This window comes from Mercenaria mercenaria, chromosome 3 (genome assembly GCF_021730395.1).
Source record: "Mercenaria mercenaria strain notata chromosome 3, MADL_Memer_1, whole genome shotgun sequence".
NCBI classification, from domain to species: Eukaryota; Metazoa; Mollusca; class Bivalvia; order Venerida; family Veneridae; genus Mercenaria; species Mercenaria mercenaria.
This window is the reverse complement of record NC_069363.1, coordinates 11,996,309-12,022,763: the sequence shown is the minus strand read 5'-3', so window position 1 is coordinate 12,022,763 and position 26,455 is coordinate 11,996,309. Positions and strand designations below refer to the sequence as shown.

General features: G+C 35.4%; 1 protein-coding gene across 1 annotated transcript in view; it reads right to left on the bottom strand.

Annotated features, from left to right (window-relative positions):
- Window positions 1–26,455, bottom strand: part of LOC123525919 (lipoxygenase homology domain-containing protein 1-like) — a 231,377-nt gene that overhangs the window by 89,293 nt on the left and 115,629 nt on the right. The window contains exons 46-53 of the mRNA XM_053537880.1: window positions 25,866–26,023; window positions 15,275–15,423; window positions 12,915–13,033; window positions 12,224–12,387; window positions 6,119–6,208; window positions 4,812–4,941; window positions 3,921–4,075; window positions 671–749 (exon numbers count right to left, since the gene is read on the bottom strand). Of these exons, the coding sequence (XP_053393855.1) occupies window positions 671–749; window positions 3,921–4,075; window positions 4,812–4,941; window positions 6,119–6,208; window positions 12,224–12,387; window positions 12,915–13,033; window positions 15,275–15,423; window positions 25,866–26,023 (1,044 nt within the window). The remainder of the gene's footprint in view (window positions 1–670; window positions 750–3,920; window positions 4,076–4,811; window positions 4,942–6,118; window positions 6,209–12,223; window positions 12,388–12,914; window positions 13,034–15,274; window positions 15,424–25,865; window positions 26,024–26,455) is intronic.

Genomic DNA, 26,455 nt, shown 5'->3' with positions numbered 1-26,455 from the left:
AATGGCGCGAACCTGGCCAAATTGATTACATGTATGTCTGCTAAAAGTTAAAAATAAGTTTTAAAAATTCTTAATTCTTTCTATAATTGAATACTAAATAATCTGACATGTGATATTGTCTTATCAGTACTAAGTCAATTATCTTACATTATATGAACAACACTGTCTTTGTACTAAAATGCGATGTGAAAACACAACCACAAAAATAGCAAGATACCTGTCAGGCATGATACTTGTCAATACAACATAAACCAGTATCAACATTTGATTACCGATATAACTTATCAAAAATGTTATTTCATTCAAAATTCCTCATATTTAAGATTGTCTGTAACATGTTTCAACAAATGTTGACTTCAGTCCAGTTTTCCATAGAAAGTGTCGGCTGCGCAGAAAGATGCGCATAAAAAACTATAGGAATTCCCTTTAAACACAATGATTTCTTGATTGCTTGAATCAGTTGATCATACAAAATATTGACATTAACAAAAATTTTTATCGCCACAACCCCGTGTAAAATGATGTCACTTCTCCCTGATGGGCTAATAACCAGTTACAATACCCACTTCTGCTTATTTGACCCAGGTGACAGGATTTTGTCCTATGCAGTTTTGTTACTATTTGTAGCACGGTATAACATGAAATTATTTGATTAATAACAAAATTCTACCTTTCTCTGTATTGTTATGGCCAATGACTATCTTTACCAATTCTCCAAGCTGCACTGCTTCCACTTCAAACACATCAACCTGAAAACAAAACACAATCATAACTAGAGCTATCACTAAAGGTGATGAATGTACCCCCCACATGCACTGACACAGTACATTGCAATTTGACGCACACAAGATTGCATAATTATGTGGACTGTATGTATATAGACTGTATGTATACAGTATAGTAACAAAAAACAAAGTCCCATAACTATGCAGAATATTTATCTAAAAGATTGTAACATGCAGCATGCACAACTAGGGTTGGTACTGATCACTTGTGTGAAGTTTCATTAAACTGTGTGAAAGGGTTTGGTAGATTAGGCACGCACAAGATTGCATATGCAGACTGTATGTACATAGTATGTTAACAAGAAACAAAGTCCCATAACTCTGCAATTTTTGTCGCTGAAAGAACCTAACATGCCCCATGCACAACTACTGTTGTTACTGATCACTTGTGTGAAGTTTCATTAAATTGTGTCAAGGGGATGAGGAGAGATGGTGCGCACAAGATTGTGTCTATGTATATAGTATAGTAACAAAAAAATAAAGTCCCATAACTCTGCAAATTTTTTTTATGAAAGAACCTAACATGACCCATGCACAACTACTGTTGTTACTGATCACTTGTGTGAAGTTTCATTAAATTGTGTCAAGGGGATGAGGAGAGATGGTGCGCACAAGATTGTGTCTATGTATATAGTATAGTAACAAAAAAACAAAGTCCCATAACTCTGCAAATTTTTTTTCTAAAAGAACCTAACATGCCCCATGCACAACTATTGTTGGTACTGATCACTTGTGTGAAGTTTCATTAAATTCTGTCAAGGGGATAAGGAGAGATGGTGCGCACAAGATTGCGTCTACGGACAGACCTGAAACCAGTATACCCCCCCTTACAACTTTGTTGTCGGGGGGTACAAAAATTCTACCACTGGGAGAAAACAAGGCAGTCTGAAAGACAGCTAAATCGCCGCCACTGCTATGGATAGTGAAAGAAAGAGTAAACCTTTGATTTTAGCTGTGACCTTGACCTTGAACTGACATGGCTGACTCATGAATTCTGCATAACGTCTTGATGAGGTGATCATTTGACCCAAGTTTCATGAAAATCCTTCAAGGGGTTTAGGAGATACAGAGCTGAAACCTTTGACCTTCAGTTGTGACCTTGACCTTGAGTTGACATGGCTGACTCATGAGTTCTTGATGAGGTGATCATTTGACCCAAGTTTGATGAAAATCCTTCAAAGGGTTTAGGAGATACAGAGTGGACACAAAATGGAAGGCTCAAACCTTCGACCCTTAGTTGTGACCTTGACCTTGAGCTGGCATGGTTGACTCATAATTTCTGCACATCGTTTTGATGAGGTAATCATTATACCCAAGTTTTATAAAATTCCTTCAAGGGGTTTAGGAGATATAGAGCGGACACGAAATGGAAGGCTCAAACCTTTGACCTTGAGTTGTGACCTTGACCTTGAACCGACAAAGCTGACTCATGGGTTCTGCACATCGTCCTGATGAGGTGATCATTTGACCCAAGTTTCATGAAAATCCATCAAGGGGTTTAGGAGATATGGATCGGACACGATTTTGTTACAGACGGAAGGACGGACGGAAGGACGCAGACCATTCCTATAATCCCTCCGCCACGACAGGGGATTAACAAACTGCAATAACTGAATTAACAAAGTTAAACTATACCAAAATCTTGTTTAATAAAAAGTTACATGAATGAATAAAATGACATGGGCTTAAACATAAGGAAGAGTAATAGCGTTTTCTCTTCTGATGAACAAGTTAAGTTTAAATCTATTCCTATTAGCCATTTCTGAAATACCAACTTAAAATTTGAAACAAGAGGGCCATGAAGGCCTTGTATTGCTCACCTGACCTACTGACCTAAAGATCATCAAGATAGTTTCATTAAGATATGGTCATAAATGTGGCCTCTGAAGTGTTAACTAACTTTTCCTTTGATTTGACCTGGTGACCTAGTTTTTGACCCCATATGACCCAGATTCGAACTTGACCTAAAGATCATCAAGATTAACATTCTGACTTAGTTTCATGAAGATACAGTCATAAATGTAGCCTCTAGAGTGTTAACAAGCTTTTCCTTTGATTTGACCCGGTGACCTAGTTTTTGACCCCACATGACCCAGATTCGAACTTGACCTAAAAATCATCAAGATTAACATTCTGACTAAGTTTCATGAAGATATAGTCATAAATGTGGCCTCTAGAGTGTTAACAAGCTTTTGCTTTGATTTGACCCAGTGACCTAGTTTTTGACCCCACCTGACCCAGATTTAAACATGACCTATAGATCATTAAGACTAACATTCTGACTAAGTTTCATTAAGATACGGTCATAACTGTGGCCTCTAGAGTGTTAACTAGCTTTTCCTTTGATTTGACCTAGTGACTTAGTTTTTGACCCGAAATGACCCAGATTCTAACTGGATTTTGAAATCATCATGAGTAACATTCTGACCAAGTTTCATGAAGATACAGTCATAAATGTGACCTCTACAGTGTTAACAAGCTTTTCCTTTGATTTGACCTGGTGACCTAGTTTTTGACCCCAGATGACCCCGATATTGAACTCATTCAAGATTTTATTGAGGGCAACATTCTGACCAAGTTTCATTACGATTGGGCCAAAATTGTGACCTCTAGAGTGTTAACAAGCTTTTCCTTTGATTTGACCTGGTGACCTAGTTTTTGACCCCAGATGACCCAGTATCAAACTCATCCAAGATTTTTATGAGGGTAACATTCTGACCAAGTTTCATTAAGATAAGGCCAAAATTGTGACCTCTAGAATGTTAACAGTCAAATTGTTGACGACGGACGGACGACTGACGACGGACACAGGGCGATCACAAAAGCTCACCTTGAGCACTTCGTGCTCAGGTGAGCTAAAAAGGTACATTTAAAAGTATAAGAAAGTTATGGAACCTATGCATTACAAATTGTGTGTCTAAAGCCGATGCCAATGAAAGTACGAGTACACAACTTTATTTTTTCTTCGAACAGTCGAGATAAAAATACAGAACTTTGAAAAGGTGTCTTCCATAGAACATCTAATACGCTGATACCAGCAGCTGTTACCTTGAAATACGAAGACACAAACCTCCACTCAATCATTCCATGGTATCCATTTTCTAACATACTCTCTTTTTCTTACATTTCCCTCACCTGGTTTTCCTTGAATTTATCTGTGTTTGTTGTGGATTGTTTAAGAAGTCTCTTTCCTGTTCCTCCCTGGTCACCATACATGTAGATATATACCTCATTTCCGGCAGAGTCTGGATTCACATGACCTAACTGTATGGTTATCAGGTATACCACCACTATAAAACATTAAAATACAAAATTGTGTTTTCGAGTTGTTTTATCACAACAAAAATATGCAATCATTATCTTGAATTCCAATAAACAGTTTTGAGTCCTTCACATTTGTGTGAAAGACAGTGTAATCAGTGAACATAAGATGAAGTGTGTTTGTATGTGTGTGTGGTCAGACTAAGCATCTTTTTGATAATATTTAGACATAGTCTTTTTAAGAATATTTCAGTCAGAATTAGAATCTTATAAGTAAAATTTCAGTCATATAGCATGAGTATCCAGCAGTGATAAAAATGTCTAACTTTATGGTGCTGTCATGACGCTCCACCTCGTCACCTGGTTTACCTGGCTGTCCATTGCTAGAACAATCCTTTTCTGCTGAATGACAAGAAAGCTACTTGCATAATGTTTTATAAAGTCTTTCGTATGACTTGGTTGGGCACTGAACCTGGATCTCTTCAATGCAAAGTTGACACACTACCCTGATTTACTACTGTGGTAACAAACTGATATGTATAACAATCAATTACAAGTTTGTTATAACATCATTATTTATCAAACCATGACTTGTGTTCACCTACTTTAGGTCAGATTAGGATAAATGCAGATGCCGACCTTACAAAAAAGTATTGACGAGGAATGAAGGTAATAAGTAGAAACATCATAGTGACAATTCAATGTTTCAACAAGACTGGTACATCTTAAACAAATAAAACACAGTGAGCTCAGTGTTTTACTCACCAGGTGGTATATGTACTGCCGGCCAGGGGACGGGAAATTCCTTCCAACCATCCAGTTTCTGGTCAATGGCCACCCAGTCATTGAGATCCACCCAGAACATATCATGTGAATCTGTGTCTTCAAATGTCAGCTATTAAAATTGTAAAAAACAGGGCTACAGATCATTTTAACATCTTTCATCAGATCAACAGTTTAGTTTTCAACTAATGTATTTAACAAGGATTAAAGTACACACATATTTAATTGTTTTCCAGTCAATAGTCAAAACTATTTGCCTGAGTTCTGAAGATTCAAAGTTCTGACTACCGACCGGCAAACCATTCAACATGTATTTTATTACATGACATTTGAAATTAATTTCAAATTTCAATCTCAATTTTTGACTTTAGCCTAGCAAATCCATGTTGAACCATAGACTGGTCAATAGCACAAACTATGATCCAGGAATTCATATAATAAGTCAAGAAATAAATGTATAATAGGGTTATTATAACAGTAGCTCGATCTGGGATTTTGTATTCGGCTCGAGTGGATTTTGCCAGATCGGATCTCATGAGGCGCGCAAGCGCCAAGTGCGATCCAACCTTGCAAAATCCACGAGAGCTAAATACAAAATCCCAGATCTAGCTGCTGTTATAATGACTCTTTTATTATATACCTTTACCTTTTTGTTTGTTGTTTTGTTATTGGACTAAATCTTCAGTGTTTATCGATATTAAAATTGAACTAAGTGAAGTTTTTATGTGCGCTATTGTTAGAACTGTGTCAGGTCATGCATATTAATGAAAGTAGTCTGGCAGCATACAATATGGAAGGTACAATACGGAATTTAAAAGGTACAATACGGATTTTTTTTCTACCTGTTCATATTTAATTGTGAAATACAGGCCGATTTCTTTACAGAATTAATATAGGTATATAATAAAACAACTTATAATACCTAGCCTATGCTTACTGTTTCCTAAATTTCTGTTGAGTGTGCTTGCCTTCAATGGAATATAAGAAGATCGTAGTAAAATTTAGCCTCATACAGGAGTCAAACCATTTATATGAGTTAATATGTACAGTGTCCCAGATTTTATCTGACTTATTGCAATAACTACAACTTTAAATTTGATTATAGTACCTATAGTAAATTAGTAAAATGAAAATCTAACCAGCACATGTACATCAGCAAAGACTTCCTAAAAGAAACTGAGGATCTGATGAAAGTAACACTTTTTCTAAAAGCACCAGTTTAGCTTTCCTGAAATCCTTGAAAATGAAATCTATGTCAGTCATCAGCAAAAAAAAACCAAAATTCGTACCTTCCTGACATACCAAGCCTTGACGACAGACTGATCCACAAAACCAAGTCTTACTTTCCTCAACTCTCCAATCTTTTCTGTGTACTGAACCTATCAGGATAAATAAAATTTAAAATGCATCATATTAAATGTAACCATATGTTATGAAGGTTAGAAAAATTTAAACTTCTTTCAATTACAGCAAAACACTCCTCACTCGAGCATTCATGGCTTGAACACTGTTTCTCACACAAGCAATTTACATAGTCCACTGTCCTCTGCCTTATACTTTGTATCTTTTGTGTTTGGACCATTTAAGACCTTGGATAACTTGTACATCACCTTAAGATCTGAGCGATCAGTGTTTTATTGTATACAAATCCAAATACCTTCTGTGATATTTACAAAATTAATTTCACACTTTTTGTTTTACCTCCAACAAGATTATAGCATTTTCACTGGTAAAAAGCTGGTCACATGATGACCGCTTATATTTCTGCAGAAGGTCAGCAGATTTTCATGTTGAGTAAGCCTAAAATATATGGCTGACAAAACAAATTTTTTGTTTGTTAGTGACTTTCAACATAAATATGGGGGAACAGTATGATAAATTTTGGAACTCTACTAATGCCTTGCCACCTGACCCGACATTTAACACACTGGCATTCCACCCATATTTCTGTGAAGTGTCATTAACAACCCCAAAAATCGAAAGTGTTAGGTTTCATTATTCCAAATGAGTATTCTGGAAACTGCAAAAAGTTTAATGTAAGAAAGTAATTACAAGCCAGTCTGAACAATACTCATTATAAATAAAAGGGAGGTAATAATTGCAACATAAATGTTGTTGCAGATGTTCAATGATGCAAGTTGTAGAAAGTAAAATGTATGAGCTACAGCAATGAATAAAATCAAACATGGAAATTTCCCTGAAAACAAAGTATTTCAAACATTTTCTATTTTCAGTAGTAGTGACATTAACCCTAGTGGCATCAACCATTCTGTCCTATTAAGCTACCTACATGCCAAGTTCCAATTAGCAATATCTCATTCCTAACTACAGACTTTCAAGAAAAAACCTAGATCAACAACCACTGAACATACAGACATTGTAGAATGCCACAAACTGAGGGTCATAGCTCAAGCAAAAATAACTGAATGAAAACATTTCAAGGATATACACAACTACAGTTGAATATTGTTACCTCGATATCGGTTAGCTCGATACGCCGGTTAGCACGATGTGTTTGAGTCGGTCCCGATTTTTCCCTATCTATCTTAATGTAATTACTTATCATTACCTCGATATGATTAGCTTGATATTTTGTTTAGCTCGATGAGATTTTTCAGTCCCGTCAACTTACCTGTACTGTTTTTACACCTGGTTTAGTCGATATCACAGCTTGTCAAATAATATCCATGTTTTTTCTAAGGTGTGAAAATCAACCTATTGTTGTCCGGCGATGTATTTATCATATTCAAGTTAGTTTGTGTGTTTGTTTTGTTTGTTATTTAATCTTTAATCCAATTTAAATGTCAGGAATTTTGCCTTTAATTCCCAATAATTAGTGTTATACAAGAGGACCATGATGGTCCTGAATCGCTCACCTATCCCCACATGACCCAGTGTTGAACTGAGTATGACGTCGTTATTTCTGTTATTTGACAAAGTGACCTAGTTTTTGAGCATATGTGACCTAGATATCATCAAGATAAAAAATTCTAACCAATTTTCATGAAGATCCATTGAAAAATATGACCTCTAGAGAGGTCACAAGGTTTTTCTATTATTTGACCTAATGACCTAGTTTTTGAAGGCACGTGACCCACTTTTAAACCTGATCTAGATATCATCAAGGTGAACATTCTCACCAATTTTCATGAAGATCTCGTGAAAAATATGGCCTCTAGAGAGGTCACAAGGCTTTTCTATTTTTCGACCTACTGACCTAGTTTTTGACCGCACATGACCCAGTTACGAACTTGACCTAGATATTATCAAGCTGAACATTCTCACCAATTTTCATAAAGATCCATTGAGAAATATGGCCTCTAGAGACATCACAAGGTTTTTCCATTTTTAGACCTACTGACCTAGTTTTTGACCGCACGTGACCCAGTTTCGAACTTGACCTAGATATCATCTAGGTGAACATTCTGACCAATTTTCATGAAGATCCATTGAGAAATATGGCCTCTAGAGAGGTCACAAGGTTTTTCTATTTTTAGACCTACTGACCTAGTTTTTGAACCCACGTGACCCAGTTTCGAACCAGACCTAGATATCATCAAGGTGAACATTCTGACCAATTTTCATGAAGATCTCATGAAAAATATGGCCTCTAGAGAGGTCACAAGGTTTTTCTATTTTTAGATCTACTGACCTAGTTTTTGACCCCACGTGACCCAGTTTCAAACTTGACCTAGATATCATCAAGGTGAACATTCTGACCAATTTTCATGAAGATCCATTGAGAAATAATGCCTCTAGAGAGGTCACAAGGTTTTTCTATTTTTAGACCTACTGACCTAGTTTTTGACCGCACGTGACCCAGTTTCGAACTTGACCTAGATATCATCAAGGTGAACATTCTGACCAATTTTCATGAAGATCTCATGAAAAATATTGCCTCTAGAGAGGTCACAAGATTTTTCTATTTTTAGATCTACTGACCTAGTTTTTGATCCCACGTGACCCAGTTTCAATTTCGGCCTAGATATCATCAAGGTGAACATTCTGACCAATTTTCATGAAGATCTCATGAAAAATATGGCCTCTAGAGAGGTCACAAGGTTTTTCTGTTTTTAGATCTACTGACCTAGTTTTTGACCCCACGTGATCCAGTTTCGAACTTTACCTAGATATCATCAAGGTGAACATTCTGACCAATTTTCATGAAGATCCATTGAGAAATAATGCCTCTAGAGAGGTCACAAGGTTTTTCTATTTTTAGACCTACTGACCTAGTTTTTGACCGCACGTGACCCAGTTTCGAACTTGACCTAGATATCATTAAGGTGAACATTCTGACCAATTTTCATGAAGATCTCATGAAAAATATGGCCTCTAGAGAGGTCACAAGGTTTTTCTATTTTTTAGATCTACTGACCTAGTTTTTGACTGCACGTGACCCAGTTTCGAAGTTGACCTAGATATCATCAAGGTGAACATTCTGACCAATTTTCATAAAGATCCCATGAAAAATGTGACCTCTAGAGTGGTCACAAGCAAAAGTTTACGCACGGACGATGGACGACGGACGCCACACGATCACAAAAGCTCACCTTGTCACTTTGTGACAGGTGAGCTAAAAACACCGTGCAAGCAGGAAAGCTGTTTTCAAATATAACAACTAATTTGGATGAAATACTTTTCTGTTTGACTGAGTAAAAGTCTGCCATTTAGGACTGAGAATCAGTATGCATATTTAACTAGCAAATTTTCAAATTTTCGTTATTGAAGCACAGCTAAGAACGTTACCGCTGCATTCAGACTTGTTTAGGGAAGGAATACAAATGCTAATGATTAAATGTATATTTTGAAAAATTAAAAAGTTGTATGTATGTATTTGATTAAGATGTTTTATTTGTAAATAAAATTAAAATCGTATTTACATTTTATATTATTTCTTTCCCCTTTTAAACCCTCTGAAAAAAAGTATTGGATATAATGACAATATAAACGTCCAACACAAGTACAAAGAAGTCCCAGATAGTTGATATCGTTACGTCGAACTTCGGATACGTCGATGTAATTTGTACAGTCCCTTGAATATCAAGGTAACAGTATTCGACTGTATATACATGTAGTACGACACAGATCACTCCTGTAAAGTTTTGTGAAATTCCAACCAGTGCTACAGGAGAAATAACACAGCCATCAGATTTTGATAATCCTAGGGTTATAACTCCGCTGAAAACATGTGGATGATATGCACAACTATGTTTCCCACTAATCACTGATGAGGTTTGCTGAAATTCAACCCAAATGTTTACAGCAAGTAGTCTAAATACTGTAAAATATATCAAACAAAGGGCTATAACTCTGCTGACAATCACTGAACTGAAACATGGCAATGATATGCATAAATAGGTTTGGCACTCATAACTCATAAGCTTTGGTGGAAGTCTGCCCAATGGTGTAATAGACGTAGCCAAAACATCATAGAATTTGACAAAAAAAGGGCCAAAACTTAGCTGAAAATCAATGAAATGGAATTTGCCCGTGACATGCATAACTTATTTTGGTGCAATTCCTTCCAGTTGGACAGACAAGGTAAAATATGACAAAACAAGTGAATGAAGTATTGCCATGCAATACAAAGTCCCCTACTGGAAGGCACCTAATTTTCTCTACTGCGGTATAACATAATGAACTGATATTTGTCAATGATGTATAAACAATATTGTACTATCTATACAATATAGTATAACAAAGCACTTGGATTAAAATTTGCATATATAAAAACGTACAGTTGTTTTCATTTGGAATTTTTTTGGCCGATTATACAAAAAGTTATCATAAAAGTTATTTATAGTAACAACAAAGTGAAATTAATCCTTAAAAAAAAAAAAAATAAGTAATAAAAAAGTTGCAATGTAATCTATTTATAGTAACAACAAAGGGACGTAATTCTAAAAAAGTGTGCCTCATGGTGGTGAACATTTGTGCCAAGTTACATCAAAATCTCTCCATGCATGAAGAAGAAATGCTCCGGACAAAGTCCTTCTTGAATTAGACCTTTGACCTCTAAGTATGACCTTGACCTTTGAGCAAGGGCTCCGGGATTTGCGCATGACATTGTCTCATTATGGAGAACATCTGTGCCAAGTAATATTGAAATCCCTTAATGAATGACAGAGTTATGGACCGGACACGAAACAGACCCCGTTCATGCCATGTTAACATTTGACTACTAAGTGTGACCTTGACCTTTGAGCTAGGGGTCTGAAAGTTGTGCACGACACATCGTCTTATTATGAGGTACAATTGTGCCAAGTGATATTAAAATCCCTTCATGGATGAGAGTTATGGACCGGACAGGAAAAAAGCCCTGTTGACCTCTGACCTCCAACTGTGACCTTGACCTTTGAGTAAGGGGTGCAGGTTTTGCGCATGACACGTTGTCACATCATGGGGAACATTTGTGTCAAGTAATATTAAAATCCCTTCATGGATGAAACAGTTATGGACCGGACACGAAACAGACCCCGTTCATGCCATGTTAAAATTTGACTACTAAGTGTGACCTTGACCTTTGAGCTAGGGGTCTGAAAGTTGTGCATTACACATCGTCTTATTATGAGGTACAATTGTGCCAAGTGATATTAAAATCCCTTCATGGATGAGAGAGTTATGGACCGGACAGGAAAAAAGCCCTGTTGACCTTTGACCTCCAACTGTGACCTTGACCTTTGAGTTAGGGGTGCAGGTTTTGCGCATGACACATCGTCACATCATGGGGAACGTTTGTGTCAAGTAATATTAAAATCCCTTCATGGATGAAACAGTTATGGACCGGACATGAAACAGACCCTGTTCATGCCATGTTAACATTTGACTACTAAGTGTGACCTTGACCTTTGAGCTAGGGGTCTGAAAGTTGTGCATGACACATCGTCTTATTATGAGATACAACTGTGCCAAGTGATATTAAAATCCCTTCATGGATGAGAGTTATGGACCGGACAGGAAAAAAGCCCTGTTGACCTTTGACCTCCAATTGTGACCTTGACCTTTAAGCTAGGGGTCCGGGTTTTGCACATGACACGTCGTCTCATCATGGGGAACATTTGTGCCAAGTAATAATAAAATCCCTTCATGGATAAAAGAGTTATGGACCGGACACGAAATTGCGGACGGACAGAATGACGGAATGACAGAATGACGGAAAGACAGAATGACGGAAAGACGGAATGATGGAATGACGGAAAAGTGCATTCCTATAGTCCCCGAAACTGGTTTTCAACCAGTAGGGGACTAACAAGAGCTGTAACTCCACTGAAAAACACTGAACTGGAACATGCCAAAAATATGCATAATTAGGCTTTGCACTGATCACTCCTGTAAAGTCTGGTGTAAATCCACCCTTTACAAACTCATTTACTTTCTAAAATAAGCAATACCTTGAAGTTATCTGTAAGTCCAATCTGGAATGGATTGTCCTTGTTTGACTGTAATGGTAGAGGCTTACTCTCTGTGTTCTGTCCGCAGAAAACAACCACTAGATCCAGAGGTCCATCTGGTCCCCGGCGTCCTCCAGTTACACTCTCTATTTCCCAGGAACCATCTGCAATAGCACAGCACACCAAAAATTATGTTTATTTTGAAACTGATTTTATTTTTCTTCATTAACATGGATTTAGCTGTCCATTAGGTTTAAAAGTCTTATAACTGATCCCTAAGCCAAACAACATGATGAGTAGAGCATCATTAGTCAAACCTGCCAGTCAGCTCACTTTCCAAATTAACTTTTTCCAATATCAACTTGTCTTCAGCAACTCTTGCCTTAATAAGCAGCAATACTGAGATTACTAGTGAAATACACTAGTTCTTTCATAACTCATTGTCTGTGCAATATCACCAGGGCTGTAGCAGTAAAGCTATGGCAGAATGGTCAGATTTATTATTAGTCCATATGGTTACTGATTCCCAACTTCAACTAAACAATTTAAGTTCAATCTAGTTAGTCAAAAAAAGAAAAGAAAAAGATTACCAGAAAACCTTTTTTTGACAATCTTTATCAACTGTTGAACCTATAAGACTATTCATGATTGACTTGGTATAACTATTGGTGGGGTTAATGATAAGACTTACGAGAAGGTTCGAGATCAGTTGCCTCTTCTATAGGAATGGATACTGCACTGGGTAGAACTGCTGTAGGTTTCAGTGTTTCTTCTATCTCTTCTTCTTGTCTGGATTTATCACCAATCCATCTACAGAACAAATACTTGATACAAATAGTCCCATCACTCCAATAATTTAGACTGGTCATTGGACAAAATATTATTTACATACTGTATAATCATTAATACTCATGGGGGATTATTTTTCATAGATTTCATGATTATACATTAATCCACAAAATCAAATCCCACAAATGAGCAAAGTACTATTATTTTATACTGACAAGTAGAACCCAAAGTTTTTTATTCCAATGAAACAGCCATTTTTGGGCAATACCATAAAATTCAATACCCATGAAATTAAATTATTTCACAGCAATTTTGAAACAAGAGCACCTCCTTGATGGTGCAGATGCTCATCTGATTTTTTTCTCTGTATAATAGAAATATTGTCCTACCCATGATTTTCTGAGTTCAAAAGGGGCCATAATTCTTGCAAAAAGTAATGTAGAGTTATAGTACTTGCTGTGCAGAGTCAGCTTTTAATGGTGAATAAATCCTCCAAGTTTTAAAGCAATAGCTTTGACCGTTATGGAGAAAAATTGACCTTAATGCAAAACTTAACCGAGAATTCTAAGTCCAAAAGGGCCCACAATTCTTGCAAAAAGCAGGATGGAGTTATGTTTCTTGCTGTACAGAGTCAGTTCTTGATTGTGAACAAGTGTTGCAAGTTTTAAAGCAATAGCTTTGATAGTTTAGGAGAAAAGCTGAACTAAACACAAAACTTAACCAAGAAATCTGATATTTTCTAAGTCAAAAGGGGCCATAATTATGCAAAAAGCAGGATGGAGTTATGTTTCTTGCTGTACAAAGTCAGCTATTGATGTTGAACAAGTGTTGCAAGTTTTAAAGCAATAGCTTTGAAAGTTTAGGAGAAAAGCTGACCTAAACATAAAACTTAACCAGGCAACACCGACTCAGAAGCCAACGCCAACAACAATCAAGTGATGACAACAACTCATCATTTTTTTAAAAAAAATCAGATGAGCTTAAAATAATCACAGCACATTTTCAACTCTGACAGGCTATTACACTGTTTCATGTTTCTTCTGACAACAGATACGCCTTGCTTGTTTTTATTAGGTCTTAAGACCACAGGTGGAGGAATCCCCAAGGTGCAAAACTTGAAATAACAATAGGTACCTCCCTGGGTAAAACTACAAAACTGGATGATATATTAACAGCTTGGATCAGGGTTAAAGGTTGTAAAACTGACTTTGGAGACTAGTCTCAGAATGCAGGTTTGTTACTGGTCAAGTTAAGACTGAGCTTGGAGACTAGTCTCAGAATGCAGGTTTGTTACTGGTCAAGTTAAGACTGAGCTTGGAGACCAGTCTCAGAATGCAGGTTTGTTATTGGTCAAGTTAAGACTGAGCTTCGAGACCGGTTTGTTATTGGTCAAGTTAAGACTGAGCTTGGAGACCAGTCTCAGAATGCAGGTTTGTTATTGGTCAAGTTAAGACTGAGCTTGGAGAACAGTCTCAGAATGCAGGTTTGTTATTGGTCAAGTTAAGACTGAGCTTGGAGAACAGTCTCAGAATGCAGGTTTGTTATTGGTCAAGTTAAGACTGAGCTTGGAGAACAGTCTCAGAATGCAGGTTTGTTATTGGTCAAGTTAAGACTGAGCTTGGAGAACAGTCTCAGAATGCAGGTTTGTTATTGGTCAAGTTAAGACTGAGCTTGGAGAACAGTCTCAGAATGCAGGTTTGTTATTGGTCAAGTTAAGATTGAGCTTGGAGAACAGTCTCAGAATGCAGGCTTGCCATTGGTCAAGTTAAGATTGAGCTTGGAATCAACCAAGCAGATGCCAGCATTTTGAGACTGGTCCTCAGCCTTGGGACCACTAGTCAATAGAGCCAGGAAATGTTTCAAAACAAGACAGTCCCTTCTAAAAGCACTCAATTCTATCAATAAATTAAATGTAAACTCTTTATATGGTATTTCACATTTATCATGTTTGACTTATTGCTACTGAAGTAATGTCATGTCACATTTTTGATAATGCACTAGGTAATAACTTTTTTTGAAGCCAGGAAGACCTTAGTCAAATCTAATGTGTATGTAATTGGTAAAGAAAGAAGCAACAGAAAAAGCTTAATGTGATAAAAAGAATCTTACAATTGTAGTCTTCCTACATTAAATTTTATTTATTATTGAACTCACTGAATGAATTCAAAGAAAAGGCTCTCTTAAATACCAATAAAACTTTCATGACCATTTCATATATCTATTTATATTGACATTATATCAGAAAGAAAACAAAAGAATTACTCTTGGAACATGAACACATGTTCTTCTGAGGCAAACTGTCCTCTCTTGACAACGATTTTCTCCAGTAACCATGGTTTCCCTGGTCCCTTAGCAACCACAATCTTCTCAAGGTTACCAAGGTCAACAGCTTCCACTTCAAATTTATCAACCTGGTAGATTAAAAGCAAAAGAAATAAGAAAACTCATTCAAATGTATAACATTTTCCAAATTTATCTTAAAGATGAACATTATGATACTGTGAAATCATTAAATTTTGTGGAAGATTTATTTTCATGGATTTTGTGGTTTTGTGAATCAACAAACTTAAATGTCAATGAATAAACAAAAATCTGCAATAGCTGAAATCCAAAAATACATATCCCTAAGAAACTACTGCTTTGAAAAAACCCATAAAATTTCATGCCCTCAAAATTAAATGGTTTCACTGTATCATATTCCTAAAAGCAAATGTAAGGATTTTGCAACACTGACCCTGTCCTTCACATAGATAGACATGAAAAATAAGTTTTCTTGCCACTTGCATTACAAATATTTAAAATTATAAATCATGATGATAAATAGGTTTAGGTATTTCTGGGCAGTATGTATTATAGTTTACTACAACACAAACTTTCATGTTAGACAAGGAATTTTCTTAGGGAAATATATGCAATATAGCTGCAAAATGTCAATCACCATTTATAAACTTTTGTTTGTGTTTTTGTTTACTTGAATGGGAGTAATTAAATTACATGTATACATACATACATACATACATACATACATACATACATACATACATACATTTTATATCAGACCTCAATTTTACCCAGACAGTTCAATAGAGGAAAGGTAAATTCTAATAATTTATACAGCAGATACCCCCAAGATAAAATTAACAGAAATATATTTGAAAGTAAGTTAGTAATAAAAGATGTAACAGCATAAAATTGTAAATAAAAACTATAATTTACACATTTTCAAACTAAATGTTTCAATAATTTTACAGCAGAAATAAAGTCGTTTTCGATGGCTGTTTTTAACAGGGCCATATATTTCCGCTGCAGAACTTGTGCATATTTCCCAATACAAACCTAATTACCTATAAATATTATTGAATTTGATTGTCAGCTCCTCGACAAGACCGTGGGAAAATGGGGTAAATACAAGTTTTTGAGGGGATGTAAAGCATTTATTTTTAATTGAATCGAACAACTTCACACAGATTCAACAATTACGAACAATGGTAATATTATGAACATGTACATAAAAACAAATGTTTCTTTTAAAAAAATGATGTCTTACTCTTCATTAATTACGATTTTTGTAACAAGCACAAAGAAAAACAACCCCTTTCAAACATGGTCGAGTCAGATAGGATATGACAAAGCCGACACTTTATTTGTATATGGACGATTCCAATGGGTAAAAGGGGCGGTTACAAATTTTGAAATTGGGCATTTTTTGATAGTGTTTTTTAAGAAATTTTAAATGAATCTCCTAACTTTAAATATATCTTATACATTTTAGTAAAGTATTATATAAAGCATTACAACATTGCATACAAGATTAATGTGTTTACCGATATATTTCTTTACTCAATCAAAGACTGACCTGTCGCCCCTGTGCCAGTTTTGAATTACTCCATTTTCCCAAGGTGTGTTAAGTCAAGAAGCAGTGATAATCATGTTTTGAGCGACAGTAACACAATTATTTTATGTTTTATCATTTATGTGTTTCTAGCCATAAAACAGATTTAACACAGACATGTAACTGGAGTTATATTAAGGTATCTCTAGACTCCAGGCACATTACTTTCAGTCGGTAAACTATTTTTAGATCATGTTATCTCGATTGTGACAGCATGAAACTTCCCAAACTCTTACCAATTTTGAAAAGTGTAGTAATACTGTTAAATCATTAAATATTCATTGGAGACTCATTTTCTTGGATTTTGTGGTTGAATCAATCCAAGAAATCAAATCCAAAAGAACAAGCAAAATTTCCATTCATGTAATGTTCAAAGGTCAAAATCAACAAATTTATCTCCCCTGGAAATGATAAGCTGCTTTGGCCAAAAGCATGAAATTTAATGCCCAAAAATAGTAAATGTTTTTACAGTGCATTCTACCAATTCTCAATTTCATGTTATTTCTCAATGTCAGATACATATCTTCTTATCAAAACTCTGAAACTGATGACTTTTTAAATTTTAACTTCAACTGTGAGCAAGTAACTTTAATTAAAAAGTCTGTTCAAGAAATAATGAAGGCTATCCCATGGTTGATTATCACCTTAACACAACTGATTAAATATCCAAGCATCTTAAAGTTAGGCCTCACCAAATTAAAATGTTGTTCATTGGATATGCCGCTCATATATTTTCAGAAACACAAACAAATTTTTTTGTTTGTTTTTGGCCTACCCTCACCCCATTGAAAAAAATCAAGCTCAAGATTTGTTGGTGTGCTACTTTTTACGGATGTCACAGTGTACAAATGCTTATAATTTCAGTCCCAGGTTGTTCTGAAATGGATTTTAATCACAATAAATACATTTGTCAGTAATATATCATGATACTTATATTTAGTTGCATTAAAGTTATTTCCCCTTATGCAGTTACGCCATTTTCTTCGAATGTTTACCAAAGTGAGTTGCTACAAAAATCGGATTTATTTCATTGAAAATTGGATGAAAAATCATACTAATGTATTTGATAACATCAATCTACATTATTTTGGTAAGGGTAAATACGTATTGATGTATGTCACTTTTCTGTTTCCTGTTTTTCCTGCCCTAATGACCAGTATTTGTATACGAAAGTGGGTGGGGTAAGGAATTTATTTATTTATTTATTTGGGTTTTATGGCGCACCAACACAAGGGGATAAGGAATTTACATTACATTATGAGTTGTGTTCAGACCAATTTAGATCTTCAAATTTCCAATCATCGAGTAGAATAATGTTAATGCATGTTAATCTCCATTTCAGACCTTAATTGAGACTTTGTTTCATTTTTTTTCCATTAAGAAAGTTTAAAGTTAGAACAAGAGCTGTCCGTAAGACAGCACGCTCTACTTTTCTCAGTGCTTGACTCTGAATTAGAGCTTTGCCTGTAAAAGGGGATAATAGTCAACAGCTTTGAAAGTAACAGAAATATTGGACATTATATAAATTTAAACTTTAACCAAAAAATTCTAAGTTAAAAAGGGGTGTAACTCTGTCAAAATTAAAATCAGAGTTATGGGTATTGTACTTTGATAGCAATTAAATAATTATTTTAAGTTTCAAGTCAATATAAGCTTTAATAGTAACAGGGATATTTGACTTTAGCAAAAACTTCGAAAAGTCGAGCTAAAAATGCTACATTTTCATAGCAGTAAATATTCAAGTCACATATCTATGTCATGATTATGGTTTAAGGTTATGCATTGTTGTATATTACATAATTTCTAACAGCATTTTTAAACGCATACATTATTTTATTACACTGTACTGTATGCCAATGTTATTACCTTTTTTCACGAGTTCGCTTTGTTGTGAGCCTGCAGGTCAAAACATACCCAAACCAAAATGTACCCATGTTTTCTCAGTTAATTAGTTAATCGAGAGCCAAAACAAATATATTTCTTCGCTCTTCGCTGGCTCCTGATTTTCTCAAAAACAAAAAAAAAAAATATTTAAATTACTTTTCAATCGCTGCCTCGATTTTTTCAGAAAAAAAATCCTATGAACAACTTTTCAATTTGGTGTGGCCTTATGCTGAATCTCTCACCAGTTCACATGACAGCCTTTGTTTATGCAGATTTTATCTCTGTTGCTGAACTTAATTCTCTATTTAACTTACAGACAAATCAAATAAATCATAGCAATTCAATTATCTAGCATCATCTAAAACACACAACAGCAAACTGCAGGCTACGTAAAAAAACAACAAAAAAACACATTCACACAGTTTCTTTATCTGGATATACAAACATGAATATCATTACAAATTGTAACATTGTGTGTACGAAACAGGGCTTCGGAAATTTTGAAAACTTGATTGGTCCAAGACGAATGACATCCTACTACATTTTAACTGGTGATACTCCACCTATCATATCTATATACAGGTTACATGGTACTTTTTAGTAAAATTTGATACAGTAAAGAAATATATAGTGTGACATGCATTAACAAGACTATTGACCAGCAATAAAATCTTAAAACACTTTGTGTCCAAGAAAGCTCGTTTTCTTGTCTTCAGCATTTTTTATCTTATTGGAATCGGTCATATTGTAAGAAAATTATATTCAAACATGTTACTTGAACTGAGTGATTTTTTCCCATGTGTACCAAAATCACATGGGTTGGTACTGAGCAAGCTACACAACTTTTTGTGATGTAAACAAAATCATGTTGAAATTCTAAGGTTTGAAAAGAATTATTAAGTCGGTGCTCCCTGTGGTGTATATAAACTGCAATGACCATTGTTTTCTGTTTTTACTTATATTCAAACATCGCCTTTGAAGTAAAAACAAAATCTAACCAATAAAATTTTGTTCAATTAATTTCTCAAAATGGTCTTTCGGTTTTTAAAAGTTCATACAACATCACCTAGTCTAACACTTTCGGTCCAGGTCAGAAGGAATTTAAACATTTATGAACTACAAAGTCTTTTGCTTATCCAAATGAAAAGCAGTTGGTCCCAATGAAAATCAACTAAAACACTGAGATTGGCTAGGAGCATTAAGGGTGAACACTGTAGCCACAAATGATAACAAAGATTTGATTTGTTTATTTGAGACCTGAAAGTGCGATCAACTATACAGTAAAACCTGCTTTAGCGGTCACCTCTATTAAGCAGCCAACCTGTCTTAAGCAGCCAGTGTCTCATTTCCCAAAATGGTCATTCATGCTATAAATTACCTGCATTAAGCAGCCATCGGCTGTAGGCAGCCACTCTTTCCCACTCCCTTGGCCGGCTTCTTAAGACAGGTTTAACTGTATCTTGCTGGTAGGTGGTCATGTTTTTATTTTTTCTCTCTTTTCCCCCGGGACTGATATATTTTTATTTTATTTTATAAATCAGTCTGAAAAGGTAAAAATCAGTCTAAAACCAAGCAATGGACAATTTCAGAAGCTCTGGTATGAAACTACCACATCATCATAAAAGTAAATACTTCAATCCTTGTCTAATTGCTTCACTACATTTTATATAAACAAGCTGCACAAATCTTTTAAATTAAAATTTGCTATACTAATTGATTCTTGAGGTATACCTTATATTAATCCCATGGGTGTGTTACATTTTGAACAATAGGGATGTTTTTATGGAGCCAAAAATACTATTTTTGACCTTTTTTTCTCCATTTTGTAAAAGATTTACTTATAGTGCTTCAAAACATGTTTATAATATATTATCTGGTAATTGTAGTTTTACTAATATATACAGTCCTTCTTTTTGACTGTCTGCTTGCTAAACTTCGATGTTTCATAGACCTCTATTGATCATAACCTTTTGATAGCATTTTTTGTGTGAATTCTTTTGCTAGATTTAACAGGAATTTCTTTGAGAAAGATATCTCAGATAACGTTACTTTCCACAAATATGGGTGGGGCGGCATTTATTAGCGGGAAGGCACTAATAAGGGATTATATATGCTAACCCACAGTTGAATATAGAAACATTCATTCAAAATATGTACTAGCTTTACAAAGAAAACACAACCTTATTCTGCAACTGAAAAAAAAGATACAATATTGTTTACAAGTCTGTTCCGATTAATAACAGTAAAATACCTAAAACTGTGTCAACTGTTCGCTAATAGGCATTCTGCAGTGATTAACATTTGGGACAGCAGCTGGTTAAAGGGCTCTTACATAGATTTATACAAAATTTAATCTTGTTTTCTTTCTATACAAAACTTATAGTGAATGTAATTTTTTTTTCATAAATATTAGTACAAGTGATCACTGACCAAATCAGTATCAGCACAAGTGATCACTGACAGCATCAATATCAGCACAAGTGATCACTGACAGCATCAATATCAGTACAAGTGATCACTGACAGCTTCAGTATCTCAAGTGATCACTGACAGCATCAGTATCAGTAATAACTGACAGCCTCAGTATCAGCACAAGTGATCACTGACAGCATCAATATCAGTACAAGTGATCACTGACAGCATCAATATCAGTACAAGTGATCACTGACAGCATCAATATCAGTACAAGTGATCACTGACAGCATCAAATATCAGTACAAGTGATAACTGACAGCATCAAATATCAGTACAAGTGATCACTGACAGCATCAAATATCAGTACAAGTGATAACTGACAGCATCAAATATCAGTACAAGTGATCACTGACAGCCTCAATATCAGTACAAGTGGTCACTGACAGCATCAATATCAGTACAAGTGATCACTGACAGCATCAGTATCAGCTATAGTGATCATTGACAGCACCAATATTAGTACAAGTGTTCACTGACATCATCTATATCAGTACAACACTGACATCATCTATATCAGTTCAAGTGATCATCGACAGTGTCAATGTCAGTACAAGTGATCATCATTACTGGAAATGATCACTGACAACAGTAATAATTCAAATGATCACTAAACATAAGCATCAGTATTAGTAGAGATGATCACTAGCATAAAACTAGAACTGTCACAGGAGTGACTCATACCCCCACCAAACGGTCTTGTCACAGAAGAATGGCAACCATAAGAAATCTTAAAAATACTTAGTCTTTGGAGTACTTCATCCTGGGCTTCCACATATAAGTAATACTAGTATAATACTAGTATAGTAATACTAGTAAATATAAAAAATCTCTAATATTAGAGATACACTGAAAGTGAATACAAAAAAGTGTCTTACCGACCCATGTTACCACAGAAAAATGTATTTACTTTTTACATAGGACTTATAATAAAAAAGTTAGAAAAATACCTAAAATATTGAAAATCTAAAAATAGGATTTCTAAAAATAGACTAATTCCTTGAATTTAAGAGGAAGAAACTCAGTACAAAAGTTAAAAAAAGGTTACTTCCCTTTGGCTCTAAGCCAATCAGAATGAGATATAGTGAAAATACAACAAAATTAACCTTAAATTCTAGGTAAAAGGGGACACAATTCAAGAAAAATTAGTGTCAGAGTTATGCACCTTGTGTCACATGATGTGGGTGATAAGGTGGAACATCTATTTTAAGTTTGAATCAAATCCATTCTGTAGTAACTGAGATATAGTGAAAATACATCAAAATTAACCTTAAATTCTAAGTAAAAAGGGGCATAATTCATGAAAAATTGGTGTCAGAGTTATGCACCTTGTGTCACATGATGTGGGTGATGAGGTGGAACATCTATTTTAAGTTTGAATCAAATCCATTTTGTAATAACTGAGATATAGTGAAAATACATCAAAATCAACCTTAAATTTAAAGTAAAAGGGGACATAATTCATAAAAAAATTATGTCAGATTTAAGCACCTTATGTCACATGATCTGGGTGATGTGGTGGAACAACTATTTTAAGTTTGAATCGAATCCATTTAGTAATAACTCAGATATAGTGAAAATACAACAAAATTAACCTTAAATTCTAAGTAAAAGGGGACATAATTCATGAAAACTTAGTGTCAAAGTTATGCACCTTGTGTCACATGATGTGGACACATGATGTGGGTGATGAAGTGGAACATCTATTTTATATTTGAATGAAATCCATTTTGTAGTAACTGAGATATAGTGAAAATACATCAAAATCAACCTTAAACTAGAAAATGCTTTTGTAAAAAAGCGCATGTCTCCCCAAATGCAAAGTCCTATAGGCAAGAAGTCAATAGGGGTCAGGAGCGAAAGTCAAAGAGACACTGATGGTTGGCTGCAATAGGGATCATCTACTTGGCATGTCCAGTCATCCTGCTAAATTTCAACACTCTGGGCCTAGTGGTTCTCAAGTCACTGTTCAGGCTCCTGTGACCTTGACCTTTGATCAAGTGACCTCAAAATAAATAGGGGTCATCTACTCTGCATGTTCAATCATCCTATGAAGTTTCAACATTCTGGGTCAAGTGGTTCTCAAGTTATTGATCGGAACTGGTTATCAATGTTCAGGCCCCTGTGACATTGACCTTTAATGGAGTGACCCTAAAAACAATAGGGGTCATTTACTCTGTATGAACAATCATCCTATGAAGTTTCAACATTCTGGGTTGACAGGTTCTCAAGTTATTGATTGGAAATGGTTTTCCATGTTCAGGCCCCTGTGGCCTTGACCTTTAATAGAGTGACCCCAAAATCGTTAGGGGTCATCTACGCTGCATGACCAATCATCCTATGAAGTTTCATCATTCTGGGTCAAGTGGTTCTCAAGTTGCTGACCGGAAATGGTTTTCAATGTTCAGGCCCCTGTGGCCTTGACCTTTCACAGAGTGACCCCAAAATCGTTAGGGGTCATCTACTCTGCATGACCAATCATCCTATTAAGTTTCAACATTCTGGGTCAAGTGGTTCTCAAGTTACTGACCGGAAATGGTTTTCAATGTTCAGGCCCTGTGACCTTGACCTTTATGGAGTGACCCCAAAATCTAGGGGTCATCTACTTTGCATGACAATCATCCTATAAGTTTCAACATTCTGGGTGAAGTGGTTCTCAAGTTATGATCGGAAATGGTTTTCAATGTTCAGGCCCCTGTGACCTTGACCTTTGATGGAGTGACCCCAAAATCAATAGGGGTCATCTACTCTTCATGATCAATCATCCTATGAAGTTTCAACATTCTGGGTGAAGTGGTTCTCTAGTTATTGATCGGAAATGGTTTTCAATGTTCAGGCCCCTGTGACCTTGACCTTTGACGGAGTGACCCCAAAATCAATCAGGGGTCATCTACTCTTCATGACAATCATCCTATGAAGTTTCAACATTCTGGGTCAAGTGGTTCTCTAGTTATTGATCGGAAATGGTTTTCAATGTTCAGGCCCCTGTGACCTTGACCTTTGACGGAGTGACCCCAAAATCAATAGGGGTCATCTACTCTTCATGACCAATCATCCTATGAAGTTTCAACATTCTGGGTCAAGTGGTTCTCAGTTATTGATTCGGAAATGGTTTTCAATGTTCAGGCCCCTGTGACCTTGACCTTTGACGAGTGACCCCAAAACAATGACAGGGGTCGTCTACTTGCCAGCAGCCACTACAACCCTATAAGTTTGAAGGTTCTAGGTCAAATGGTTCTCCAGTTATTGCTCGGAAATGAAGTGTGACATACGTACGGACGGACGGAAGGACGGACAGGGCAAAAACAATATGTCTCCTAGGGGAGACATAATTCTAAGTAAAAAGGGGCATAATTCATAAAAAAATGGTGTCAGAGTTATGCACCTTGTGTCACATGATGTGGGTGATGAGGTGGAACATCTATTTTAAGTTTGAATCAAATCCATTTAGTAATAACTGAGATATAGTGAAAATACAACAAAATTAACCTTAAATTCTAAGTAAAAGGGGACATAATTCATAAAAACTTGGTGTCAGAGTTATGCACCTTGTGTCACATGATGTGGGTGATAAGGTGGAACATGTATTTTAAGTTTGAATCAAATCCATTTGGTAATAACTGAGATAATAGATTTCGGGACGCGACGCGACAAAACTGACTCCTATATACCCCCCTCAAACATGTTTGGTGGGGGTATAATTAAGTATAAATGACATCTGATTGCATAATTAATTATCACTGTCCTGTAATCACCATCAGAAAAGTGACTCAGTATTGTATCAAAGGAAAAGTGAAGTCTGGAAGGAGTTAGGGAGGAGGAGATTTTCTGTTAATAGAACTCACACCAAAGGTTTCTGCAGTGCATTAAACTCTATACATTACCTCAGAAAACTGAATCTGTAAGGTCACATTACAATATAAGATAATTTAGTAGTCTATAGATCAGATATTAATGCTCAAGAAAATTGTTTTTTTTGTGCACAGTACACTGCTATTCTATTGTCTACATCTATTTGTATATTGCCTGTTCCTTGTGCAATCCTACCGGGTATGTTTCTTGTGTATCTGTCTAAACATGTTAAAAGCATTCAAGGTTAAAAAGATCCCTACATTAAATTGCAACCTTTACAACAAAAAAATGAATGGTTACAAAAGTTTTTTCCCATATGTAAATATAAATCACAATAAAATGCAGAGTAAAATTACAGGATAAAGTTGAAACTCAGTAACTCTAAAGTTTTTCCCAACTTTAACTTTGAGTTAACTAAAATCCAAGATAACTGTAGAAGAGTAGTAAGTTAAATCAACCCATTTTATCAAAAGTCCAGTATCAAATCAAAACACATATGACCTAATAAGATACAATCATTCTGGTTTCAGCTTTTTTCACTAATCAAGGGCACTGCTTATTTAACCAATCTTTTGACTGACAGAGAGCTTTTGGCAGAAATTGCGATTTGCTCAATACTTTTAAAATATTTATTATTGAACTATTATGAATGACTTGCAGGGGATCATTCTTGTCTGTCAAAAGTTCACATTGAACATCTAGGGGTAAATCAAGTGCACAAAATAGAATATTCTATGTAGTATTTATATATACCTGGCCAGTCTGGAATCTTTTTTCTGTATTTTTGCTGTGCATAAGATGTCGTCTGCCAGAGTCTGAGTTGTATCCATACAAAGTTACAAAAACATTGGCATTAGTTGACCCATTCATCTCCTCTTCACTCGTATACACTTCAATGTAATACTTTACAACTGAAAACATAGTACAATACAAATATCATATTTCTTCTTTTTCTATCAATCAGGTTAGAATATATTAAGTCATCTTAAAATACTGAAGAAAAAATCCAATTACATACACTCGAAACCCGTTATAACGCTATTTGATATACCGCAGTATTCGTTATAATGCGGTAGGCTCTTGGCTCCGGAATTTCGGGGGTAAAAAAAAACAAAAAACGAGTCCACGGATCTTATTTAATTTGATCATAACCAGCGTTAAAACTACAAGTACCTGTGTACTTTGTACTTTAACACCTTTGCAATGACAACTGTGACAAAAATCAATTATTGTCTGCTAGCTTACTTGTTTGCATATCGCCTTTGTTAAAGTTGGAATACATGTAGACAAAATTAGATTGTTTGCATAACAAACGTGTAACATTGGTCAGTCAACTATCAAAC